Below are 13115 nucleotides of genomic sequence, written 5' to 3' on the forward strand. Positions count from 1 at the left end.
CACCTGTTTAATTCTTCATACTGAGATACATCATGGGAATCATACTTTTACTATGCTCTTCTGCATACACTCTAATATCTATGAGAAGGCTCAGGTTGGAGCTATTAGTCTACTCACTATGGACAAATCTGCAACCAAAATTTTTAATTGTTAAGCTTTACTTCTTCTTAAATCGCCTTTTGTATCTTCTAAACCCACAGTCACCCACGTACAATAAGGTTTGAGCTTTGCCAACTGATCAGATCACATTGTTCCACCTCTCTGCTATGTAAGACAACGAGACCTACTCATCTTTACTTTAAAACTATGCTGCATTTCTCCAAAGCTTTAGCTGTCCCTTACCTCGCAGGGGGATCTTGCAGTCTCTTCGCATCCTTGTCTCTGGATTGACTAGAGCATCCAGAGAGCTGAGGAGGATGTGACAGAGCGGGAGGGAGTGAGGGTGGAGGGAGCAGTGCTACACACAAGGCTGTGCACCACTCATGTGTTCAAGGATGAAAGAACACTCTGTGACAATGCTCAAGTTGCTTCACGTATTTAGTCATTTAATTTTTTTTTATTCACATGTGGAGTTAGCTTCTTATTCTGTTCTGTTTTGGAAGGAAGAGAGGGGAGACTGGCTCATACAAAAAAGTGGAAAATAAAATTTACAGCAAGATGATACAAGTTTCACAACCACAATAATAATTCAATACGTACCATACATCGGCTACTTTCACACTCACGTTTGGTGCGGATCCGTCATGGATCTGCACAAACGCATCCGTTCAGATAATACAACCGCATGCATCTGTTCAGAACACGGATCCGTTTGTATTATCTTTAAAGGGAACCTGTCACCGGGATTTTGGGTATAGAGCTGAGGACATGGGCTGCTAGATGGCCGCTAGCAGATCCGCAATACCCAGTCCCCATAGCTCTCTGTGCTTTTATTGTGTTAAAAAAACACGATTTGATACATATGAAAATTAACCTGAGATGAGTCCTGTCCCTGAGATGAGTCCAGCGTGAAGGAGCCCAGCACTGCCCCGCATCCTCAGAATCTCCTCCTTGCTCCCCGACGCCAGAAAGCTATAGCGCTGTAATCTAGCGCATGCGCAGTTCAATCCCTGAGGCTGTTGCCAGCACAGGGAAGGAACACTATGACGACACTGTGCATGCGCTAGCTCGCGCATCGTGTGATTACTGCGCTCTAGCTTTTTGACGTCGGGGTAGGTATATTAGACGGTCATTGGATATCAATTTTACAGCAGGCCTGTGGACTACAGGCCCCAAAAATTATTCATTCACCGTACAGAAAAGCACAGTTGATAATGTGGCTGGAGGTAAATTAGGCGGTCACCGTATAACAATTTTACTGTTTGCCAGTTTAGATTACAGGCCCCAAAAATTATGCATTCACTGTACATAAATGATCAAGTGATTATGTGGCTGGAGGTATATTAGACGGCCATTCAATATCAATTTTACTGCAGGCCAGTGTAGTACAGGCCCGAAACATTAGGCATTCACGGGACAGAAAAGAACAAGTAAGTATGTGGCTGGAGGTATATTAGACGGTCATTAGATATCAATTTGACTGCAGGCCAGTACAAATAGATGTCAAATACATATGTTTAAAAGAACAAAAAATATAATATTGGATTAAAAACATGGCTAACGAAATCCCCCCTCTTGAAAAACAAAACAAATGATAAATAGTTGAAATTCGATAACACATGGTCGTCACAGGTGTTGAATTCCTCCGAGGTCCCAAACATTAGACATTCACCGGACAGAAAAGGCCTTTTATGCTGCTGTATTTACCTAAGACAGGGACCATTATTTGTTCTGGTTGGTGGCGGATATTTGTGGGCTATCATGAAGAAATTCAATTAAATGTGGTTGTCACAGGTGTTGAATTCCTCCGAGATTCATGCCTCATTCATTTTTAGAAATGTGAGGCATTCCACACTGTCGTGAGCTAGGCGAGTGCGCTTATCGGTCACGATCCCCCCTGCTGCGCCGAACGTCCTTTCGGACAGGACACTTGACGAGGGGCAAGCCAAGAGTTCCATGGCAAATAGTGCCAGCTCTGGCCACAGCTCTGGCCTGCACACCCATTAGTCCAGCGGTTCCATGCTTCTCAGAGCGGCCACATCGGCCGTTAACTCGATGTAGTCGGACACCTGTCGGTCTAGGGGTTCCCTGAGGCTGGATCCGGAGGGCGGCTGTCGATGGGTTGGATGCAAGAATGATCTCATATCCAAAGTGACCAACACATCTTCAAACCGCCCTCTTTTTGCATGCACTGTAGGATTGGTACTCACAACTGTTTCTCTGTGGGTGGAAATTCCTCTGCCAGCGCCCGCAACAGCAGAATGCAGCATCTCTCGCAGCAGGGCCTGGAAATGCTGCATTCTGACAGCCCTCTGTGATACTGGTAACATGTCCTCCATTTTGTGTTTGTACCGGGGGTCTAAGTACGTAGCCACCCAGTACTGGTCCTTTCCCTTTATGCTTTTTTATATGGGGATCCCTCTTCAAACACTGGAGCATGAAGGCCCCCATTTGCACTAAATTGGAAGTGGTGGAGCACCCTGGCTCCTGCTCATCGCCGAGGAGAATGTCGTTCTCGGTCTCCGCCCCCCATCCACGGACAACACCAGGGATACCAGAAAAGTTTAAAGCCTGCTCTTCTTGCTCCTCCTCCTCCCCCCAGGCACCATCCTCCTCTGACTCCTCTTCAGACTCATGCTGACTTGTCTCAGATGGAGTAGCCCACCCTGGGAATTCATTCTGCATCGTGGCTTCCTCTTCTTCCTGCTCCTCGGCGGCTTGATCAATAACGCAAAGCAATGCATGCTCCAAAGAGAAGGTGTAAGGTATGATGTCACTGATGGTGCCCTGGCTGCGACTGACCAGTTTGGTGACCTTATCAAATGGCCGCAGAAGTCTGCATGCGTCGCGCATGAGCAGCCACTGGCGCATATACAAGGTGGAGTTCCAGCGCATCAGGCAGTCACAAATCAGACATCTGATGGGCAAGTGGTGTCGCTGCTGAACGTCAGCAAGGCGAGCCATGGCTGTGTAAGATCTTCTAAAATGAGCAGAGACTTTCCTGGCCTGCCGCAAGACGTCCTGGACCCTGGGGTATTTGGCAAGGAATCGCTGGACGACTAAGTTCAGGACGTGTGCCATGCACGGCACATGTGTCATTTTGCCCTGTTTCAGCGTGCTCAGCAGATTGGCACCATTTTCGCACACCACTTTAACAACTGTCAAATTGAGTGGGGTTAGCCACTGATCGGCCTGTGACCACAGAGCTGAAAGCAGTGCAGGACCGGTGTGGCTCTTGGATTCCAGGAACAACAGTGGCAGCACAGCATGGTAACGTCTCATCTGGCACGTCGAATAGGTTCTGGGGAGCTTGGGGGGTGCAGCGGAAGAGGTGGTGGCAGTGGAAAAGGAGGAGTCAGCCAAAGAGGAGACGGAGGATGGAGGAGAAGAGGCAGACCTGCATGCAATCCGTGGCGGTAACACCAAATCCACATGGGTGCCACGGGTTACATGCTTGATGGCCGTCAGAAGGTTCACCCAGTGGGCAGTAAAAGTTATGTACCTTCCCTGCCCGTGTTTGTTAGACCACATGTCTGTGGTCAGATGTATATTGGCACCGACACTGTGTGCCAAGGATACATTCACTTGCCGCTGAACGTGGCCATATATTGCTGGGATGCCCTTCTGGGAGAAATATTTCCTTCCGGGGACCTTCCATTGCGGTGTGCCACTGGCCACAAATTTTCTAAAGGCCTCCGAGTCCACCAATTTATATGGCAGTAGTTGGCGGGCTAGCAGTCCCGACAATCCAGCGGTCAGCCGTTGGGCAAGAGGATTATCCGGCGTCATCATTTTTTACACTTGAACATTTGGGCCACGGAAGCTTGCCTTTTGCCAGATGAATGCGACAACGGCACGGTGGAAGGTGGAGTGGAGGACAAATGGGTGGAGAGAGGAGAAGGAGAAGGAAAAGAGGTGCAGCGTACTCAAGTTGTGTTTAATAGTGTTTCTGGGTGTAGTAGTGCAATAGACACTAACCTGAGACGGCTGACTCTCTGCATAGGCAGGTGATGGTAGGAAAATGTTCGTGACGCCAGTGCCAATTAAACGGTGGCACGCCGTTTGCGGATAGCAGGAATGAATGAGGAACCACGTGATGTTAAAACAGAACTCCAACTTTAGTAGTTATCATCATAGAGACATTAACGGAAGCACAGTTCCTTTGCATACAGTTGATTTTTCAATACGGTCGATGCAGGCAATACAGATTGAGCAAGGTGACTACAGAAGGTGAAACACAGGACTTGCAGTACAGGAGCTTGCACTCTATTTCTGACTTATCCTGGGACATAGAAAATCTTCTCCAAGGCCCAATACCTTAAAGGGTTTCTATCACTTCATATGACATAATTAGCTGGCAGACACTAGCGATCTGCTAGTGTCTGCTCTGGCCAACCATCCTACTATAATCACTTGTGGGGCAACGGTTTTGCTAAAAAACTAACTTTTATAAATATGCTAATGAGCCTCTAGGTGCTATGTGGGCGTCATTAGCACCTAGAGGCTCCGTCTACCTTCATACACAGCGGCCGCCCAGCACGTCCCTCCAGCCCGCCCATGTCCTCCTCCGTGTGACGCAGCGGCCGAATTCTCGCGCATGCGCCGTGCGCGGCTGTATTCGGCGCATTAGAGATGTCTGAGCTCGGAGCGGTCAGACATTCAATGCGCATGCGCGGCTGTATTCGGCGCATTAGAGATGTCTGAGCTCGGAGCGGTCAGACATTCAATGCGCATGCGCGGCTGTATTCGGCGCATGCGCATTGAATGTCTGACCGCTCCGAGCTCAGACATCTCTAATGCGCCGAATACAGCCGCGCACGGCGCATGCGCGAGAATTCGGCCGCTTTGTCACACGGAGGAGGACATAGGCGGGCTGGAGGGACGTGCTGGGCGGCCGCTGTGTATGAAGGTAGACGGAGCCTCTAGGTGCTAATGACGCCCACATAGCACCTAGAGGCTCATTAGCATATTTATAAAAGTTAGTTTTTTAGCAAAACCGCTGCCCCACAAGTGATTATAGTAGGATGGTTGGCCAGAGCAGACACTAGCAGATCGCTAGTGTCTGCCAGCTAATTATGTCATATGAAGTGATAGAAACCCTTTAACTCTGGCGTATATCCTTGGTTTTCTCTTTATAAAGTACCTCCTCTGTTATTTTGAGTACCGCTTTTCTGCGCTTTGCCTCTGTCTCCCCCTCAGCTTCCTCAGGTTCTAGAAGCTTCTGCACTGAACTCTAGACTAGACTTCTTAGACTACACTGACTTTTGCTTCCCTGACTGGGCCTTATATAAACTAGGGCTCCCTAGCTCCCTCTAGTGACTAAGAGCTGGAATGACACCCCTAGCAGGCCTGTACATGCAAGTTTCACAGTAACAGGGAAATACATGCATTACATTACATGACATTTTATAAAACTGACATATACCAACCTCCCCATAAGTAAGGGGGGGACGACAGCACACCAAGTGACACTTTTGTAGTGATGGGCATTACAGTCCCCGTACACTACAGAGGCAGGACGAGGAGGGTGCAGAAGCAGAAGGCTGAGTGAGCCATTCAACCAACTCTGGTGCGTCCTTTGACGTAATCGCACGCACCTTCTCCAACTTCCCACTTAGGCTCCGGCCTGGAGCACCTGCCTGACCCCTACCACCCCTGTGGAATGGCCTGCCTCTTCCTCTGCCTGTCATTTTCAAAGTCCCTATAGAAGATTAATATTTGTGGAAGCAGGTATATAGAACCCATTAATCAGTTTTTTGGGGGGCAACTGGTATATCACACCAGTTGCATTAGTTGTTCCAATGGCATTTGTCCCTCTGTATAGCTACGGTATCTCAGCAGAACCGCACACAAATGCTGAAAAATACAAATGCACTATATAGAAATTATATTCTAGGTATATCGCACCCCTGCCTCAATCAGATTTTTTTGGGGGCAACTGGTATCTCACACCAGTTGCAATTAGTTGTTCCAATGTCGTTTGTCCCTCTGTATAGCTACGGTATTTCAGTAGAACCGCATACAAATGCTGCACAATACAAATGCACTATATAGAAATTATATTCTAGGTACTGTATCTCACACCCCTGCCTCAATCAGATTTTTTTGGGGGAAACTGGTATAGCACACCAGTTGCAATTAGTTGTTCCAATAGCGTTTGACCCTCTGTATAGCTGCAGTATTGCAGCAGAACCGCACACAAATGCTGCTCAATAATATACTTTCTATGTTAGAAAGTATATTTTAAGTATATTATACCCCTTAGTATGTCACAGCTATCGATAGCACACCTATACCAGTCCTTAAAAGGACTTTTGTGGCCCTATTAGTTAGCGTTTGGTGTCTTTATACTCTAACAGTCTGTCCCTGCTCTACACAGCAACCTCTCCTTACACTGGTAAAATACTGAATGTAAAATGGCGGCCAGATCGGGTTTATTTATAGGGTAGGGGGTGTGTCCATGTGCTAAAACGTCTCAATTGGCTGTCCTGTCCCACCTGATGGATGTGTCATGGGTCAAAGTTTTGCACAATGCAAAGAATATTGCGCCGGTGGACATCACCATATGTTCGCCTGTTTGGCGAACAGCAAACGAGCAAAGTTCGCCGCAGAGTGACCGCCGGGTGAACCGCAAGGCCATCTCTACTGTTCACAAGTCGACTTATTGTCTGCTGAGGCATGGCATCCCACTCTTATTGAAGGGCGGCCCTCAGATCATTGAGGTTCTGGGGTAGAGTTACGAGTCTCTACACGGCGACTCAGCTGATCCCATAGGTTGGGATTCAGGTCTGGAGAAAGTGCAGGCCACTCCATTTGAGGTACCCCAATGATTAGCTGGGGCATTGTCATATATGAAGATGAAATTAGACCTGTGTTGTTCATGCAGAGGCACAATGACTGGATTAATGATGTTATTCAAGTAGTATGGGCTTGTCACTGTACCATTCACAAAGTGTATTGACTAGACAGACCTGCCCACACTATAACACCACCACCACCAAAGGCTCATCTGGTGACAACAGTGGCTGATGCAGACCGCTCTCCTTTATGTCTCCAACATCATTGGCGGCCATCATTTCTGCTTAGCGTGAATCAACTTACATCAGTGAACAGCACTGAGACCCATTGGTTCCTCGCCCAGCGAAGATGCTCCCTGGCCCATGCAAGACGATGACTCCTGTGATCATGTACCCTTGCAGGCCATCTAGCATGCAGACCACGCTGATGTAAACGGTTTTGAATGGTCTGATGTGACACTTGGGTGCCTCTCATCTCCCTTAAATGTTCCTGGAGTTGTGTGGCATTCATGATCCGGTTCCACAGGGCATTGTTCACAAAGAAGTGGTCTCTCTGTATCTCTTTTGTAACCTGCTGATGACACTCTGTGACACTCTAAGCTCAGTGGCCACTTCCGTTTGAGAACATCCTGCTTGAAGCCTTGCAATGGCGAGGTACTGTTGATCAATTGTTAGGTGTTGTCTTGGTCTCATGATCTCAAAATGTGAACAGCATGATGAGGAGGACTGTTTAAATACCAATTCTAATTGAACCAGGAAATTTATTGGGCGATTTATGGATCAAACACCTGTGAATTTTTCCGTTACGCTCCACAGCAAGTTGTGCAAAAAGTACTGAAACTTTGAACACTTGGACATGTGCATTCAAATGTTTAGAGAAGGTCACATTAAGTCACCTGTAAATGTTAGAGCGCATTTAGGTCCATCCTGAAATTTCACCCACAAGCCAAATATCCCTAGGGCCATTTTAGAGAAAAGAGTTCCATACTGCGGAATCGCAGGGTGAGTATCAGACAGCTCCCGTCCTGAACTTCTAGCACTTATATTGATTTATGATGCTATGTAACCCTTACAGTTCTGGAATGTATTGTATAATACTGGCATAATGCTGTCAGTGTTATCCAATACATTCCAGATCTCTAAGGCTCCATTCACACATCTGCAATTCCGCTCCGAATTTTGCGGTACGGAATTGCGGACCCATTCATTTCTATGGGGCCCCACCATGTGCGGCACGGATCCGGTACTGCAGACCAGCACTTCCGGGTCCGCAATTCTGATCCCGAAATAAATAGAGCATGTCCTATTCTTGTCCGCAATAGCGGACAAGAATAGGCATATTCTATTAGTGTCGGCAATGTGCAGTCCGCAAAATGCGGAATGCACATTGCCGCTGTCCGTGTTTTGAAGGATCAGCGGATCCGTGGATCCGCAAAACACACACGGATGTGTGAATGGATCATAAATCAATATAATGCTATGCGACCCCGGCAGTGCTGAAAGTTTAGGCTTGGAGCTGCCGCATACTCATGCTGCGGGTCTGCATTATGCAACTCACTTGTCTGAAAGCAGCCTTACTTTTTGTGAGTAGTGTGACAGACAACACATATCGGAAAGTAAATGCACAAACCCAAAATATGCAAAATAGTATATCTAATTTATGAGAATTATTAGACAAAACACTGTCAAAAAGACACATTAAAAACATTTAAAACCATGTAATAAATCCATGGGGTAATGTATCATATATGGTGTGAAACCCAGAAACAGTCCTTTTGTAAATCACATCACCCCATGGTGGGATAAAGTACAATTCAATACAAATCTATAAATGCAAATTAAAAAAAAAATTGTACAGAAAAACAAATAAATAAAACTCCCCCAAGCCTGAAGAGACCATAAAGTTCACCTCCCTTGATGTGGGTATGTACCTTATCATCCATTCAAGCTTGCTTACTTCTTTCCATACACTTTTTTAGGGGAGTTAATCACTCAGTTTTTCTGTACATTTTTTGTATTACTACTTTACTATAGAAAAATGGTCTCAAGTTACAATAGTTTCAGCTTACAATCATCACCCTAGAACCAATTAATATTGTAACTTGAGGGACTACTGTACCTGTCATGAGCCGCAGGCAGTTGTAGCCTTGTTCTAACGGCAGAGTTCAGAAGAACCTCTGATCTCTGTTGTTTAACCTTTTGAATGCCACAATCAATGCTGTTTGCGGTATACAAAGGACGAGTTGAGGGGAGACTGTCTTTGATCACATTCCAGGTAATCCATGTCAGTGAATGCGGTGAACAATGGGCAGACAACAGACAGTTTTGTTTAGGTGGTTCGCTGGCAGGCAAAAATGACAATGATAGCTTTTTCTACTGTTAAAAAATAAAACCTTAAACACTTTTGCTTTGTGACGGCATGTTCTGACGCCTAGAATTTTCTTCTTCTTTTTCCTTTGATTGACCTGTAGGAGAATTAGGTTTTTTTGCAAGCTTTAGTTTTTAATGATACCATTTTGGAGTCAGTGGCGTAACTACCGGGGAAGCAGGGGAAGCGGCTGCTTCGGGGCCCGGGCTGACAAGGGGCCCGGCGCCCGACAGCGTGTCAGTCAAGTTTAATCGTTTTTATTTATATGCAAATTACCTTCCTAACGTGCCCAAGAGGTTGTCCCTCTGGCCGTTTGTGCCCAGCCGCGCCCATTATCGCCAAGCCCACCACCGCCCCGCTGTTAATTATTCACTCATTCACTGCTGTCCTCGTTTTTTTTTTTTCTAAGTGCGCCGTAGTCTCGCGCATGCGTTGGTGTTACTCACGTCTGGGCCCATGCAGTGTCCTGGCAGCAGCCTCAAGTAGTGTAATCACGCATGCGCCAGCTTTCTCCGCTTTCTGGGGCATGCGCGATTACATTACTTGAGGCTGCTGCCAGGACACCGTGAGGGCCCGCACGTGAGTAACATCGGCGCATGCGCGAGACTACGGCACACTTAGAAAAAAAAAAAAGACGAGGACAGCAGTGAATAATTAATAGCGGGACGGCGCTGGGCTTGGCGATAATAGACGCAGCTGGGCACAAACGGCCAGAGGGACAGCCCTTTGGGCACGTTAGGAAGGTAATTTGCATATAAATAAAAAATATTTTTTATCAAAAATAAAAAGGACAGGTGGGGGTAAAAATAGTATATCAAAAATTGGGCGGGGGGCTGGGGGGGCCCATACAAAAATTTGCTGTGGGGCCCAGGCACTTCTAGTTACGCCCCTGTTTGGAGTACATTGATCACTTTTTTTCCTTTTTTTTCTCCCGCTAGGAAACTTGAATGATTGATTGCTTGTATTGTGCTATTACTGGACTATGATGGGTGTCACCGCTGACACCAGTGATTGGCTGCCATGGTGTATGTGACCCCAACCAGATGTGTACAAGTCAGGAAGACAAACCAAACTCCCACTGCTGGAACTTGCATTACAAAGGGTGAAATCCAGAATAAAAATTTGAAGCATAAATTGACATGCTGCAGATGAAAAAGACTATCCTCCGAAAGAAGGCTGAATATTTACAGAAGGTTGAGGACCAATTTAAGGCTGTGCTGGACTGATACAGTAGGCTACAGTAAATGCAAGTTTCTGGCAATAGACTTTACTGCTGTGGTCTGGGTTTACTGCTTTAAGCACCCACCACACTTCTGATATGGAGTGGCCATCCGATCTAGGACTACACCCTGCAAGTGGGAACTGCAGAAAGTATATTGAGAGACTGCATGCCTGTGATTGTTTGGAAAGATTGCAAGTACCTATAGAGAGAGACTCAGGAAGTACTACAACCATCATTGCCACCTCCTATATACAGCTTTTGGGAAAAGCCTACTCTGTGCAATATCTGAGAACTGTGCCTGCTGCTTCCATTTATACTGTAACTCCCATTATCTGTTAAGTTAAGAGAGACTCTATTTATTTCAACCAAACAGGCCTCGTCATTGGCTCCATCATCCACCGTCCTCTTGCCCCAGTCCTCCTGCCTTGCACCCTGACAAACATCCACCATCAAGAGCACCCCAGCCACCACCACGCAGGAGCCATGTGCCCAGGATGTGCCTGCGGGATAGAAGGGTTGCACTGCTACCATCACTGTACAGCCCAGGGTATGCCAGAGTACTGAGGACTGCCACTGTGAGAGCAACCACCCCCACCCTTGTCACTACCACAACCACTCTGCTTCTCTTGATCTCCCTGGGCTCACTAACTGTGGATGAGAATCTCTAAAACACATTCACTTTGCTGGTACTGTACAATGCTGCAGATTTACTGCACAAAAATCCACAATAACAAATCGCCAGCATTTCAGTTATGTGTGGATGTATCCTTTAGGTTTAAATGCTAGTGGAAATAGCAATAGAATGGAATGCCCTAAACATTAACCCCTTAAGGACTCAGCCCTATTTCACCTTAAGGACTTGGCCATTTTTTGCAAATCTGACCAGTGTCACTTTAAGTGCTCATAACTTTAAAACGCATTGACTTATCCAGGCCGTTCTGAGATTGTTTTTTCGTCACATATTGTACTTCATGACACTGCTAAAATTGGGTCAAAAAAGTTAATTTTTTTGCATAAAAAAATACCATATTTACCAAAAATTTTGAAAAATTAGCAAATTTCAAACTTTCAGTTTCTCTACTTCAGTAATACATAGTAATACCCCCAAAAATTGTGATTACTTTACATTCCCCATATGTCTACTTCATGTTTGTAGCATTTTGGGATTGATATTTTATTTTTTGGGGATGTTATAAGGCTTAGAAGTTTAGAAGCAAATCTTGAAATTTTTCAGAAATTTACAAAAACCCAATTTTTAGGGACCACTACAGGTCTGAAGTCACTTTGCGAGGCTTACATAATAGAAACCGCCCAAAAATGACCCCATTCTATAAACTACACCCCTCAAGGTATTCAAAACTGATTTTACAAACTTCGTTAACACTTTAGGTGTTGCACAAGAGTTATTGGCAAATGGGGATGAAATTAGCGAATTTCTTTTTTTTGCCTAATTTTCCATTTTAACCCATTTTTTCCACTAACAAAGCAAGGGTTAACAGCCAAACAAGACTGTATCTTTATTGCCCTGACTCTGCCGTTTACAGAAACACCCCATATGTGACCGTAAACTACTGTACGGGCACACAGCGGGGCGCAGAGTGAAAGGTGCGCTGTATGGTTTTTGGAAGCCAGATTTTGCTGGACTGTTTTTTTGACACCATGTCCCATTTGAAGCCCCCCTGATGCACCCCTAGAGTAGAAACTCCATAAAAGTGACCCCATCTAAGAAACTACACCCCTCAAGGTATTCAAAACAGATTTTACAAACTTTGTTAACCCTTTAGGTGTTGCACAAGATTTAATGGAAAATAGAGATACAATTTCAAAATTTCACTTTTTTGGCAGATTTTCCATTTTAATATTTTTTTTCCAGTTACAAAGCAAGGGTTAACAGCCAAACAAAACTCATTATTTATGGCCCTGATTCTGTAGTTTACAGAAACACCCCATATGTGGCCGTAAACTACTGTACGGCCACACAGCTGGGCGTAGAGTGAAAGGTGCGCCGTATGGTTTTTAGAAGCCAGATTTTGCTGGACTGGTTTTTTGACACCATGTCCCATTTGAAGCCCCCCTGATGCACCCCTAGAGTAGAAACTCCATAAAAGTGACCCCATCTAAGAAACTTCACCCCTCAAGGTATTCAAAACAGATTTTACAAACTTTGTTAACCCTTTAGGTGTTGCACAAGATTTAATGGAAAATAGAGATACAATTTCAAAATTTCACTTTTTTGGCAGATTTTCCATTTTAATATTTTTTTTCCAGTTACAAAGCAAGGGTTAACAGCCAAACAAAACTCATTATTTATGGCCCTGATTCTGTAGTTTACAGAAACACCCCATATGTGGTCGTAAACCGCTGTACGGGCACACGGCAGGGCGCAGAAGGAAAGGAATGCCATACGGTTTTTGGAAGGCAGATTTTGCTGGACTGGTTTTTTTGACACCATGTCCCATTTGAAGCCCCCCTGATGCACCCCTAGAGTAGAAACTCCAAAAAAGTGACCCCATTTTAGAAACTACGGGATAGGGTGGCAGTTTTGTTGGTACTAGTTTAGGGTACATATGATTTTTGGTTGCTCTATATTACACTTTTTTGTGCGGCAAGGTAACAAGAAATAGATTTT

The 13115-nt window shown here is 45.5% G+C and overlaps 1 protein-coding gene across 1 annotated transcript in view; it reads right to left on the minus strand.

The window, feature by feature from the left end:
• The window catches only part of RTN4RL2 (reticulon 4 receptor like 2), a 49188-nt gene extending 48815 nt beyond the window's left edge, over positions 1-373 (minus strand). Inside the window, exon 1 of the mRNA XM_040438367.1 lies at positions 343-373. Coding sequence (XP_040294301.1) covers positions 343-373 — 31 coding nt within the window. The remainder of the gene's footprint in view (positions 1-342) is intronic.
• Between the last annotated feature and the right edge of the window lie 12742 nt (positions 374-13115).

This window comes from Bufo bufo, chromosome 6, assembly GCF_905171765.1.
Source record: "Bufo bufo chromosome 6, aBufBuf1.1, whole genome shotgun sequence".
Lineage (NCBI taxonomy): Eukaryota > Metazoa > Chordata > Amphibia > Anura > Bufonidae > Bufo > Bufo bufo.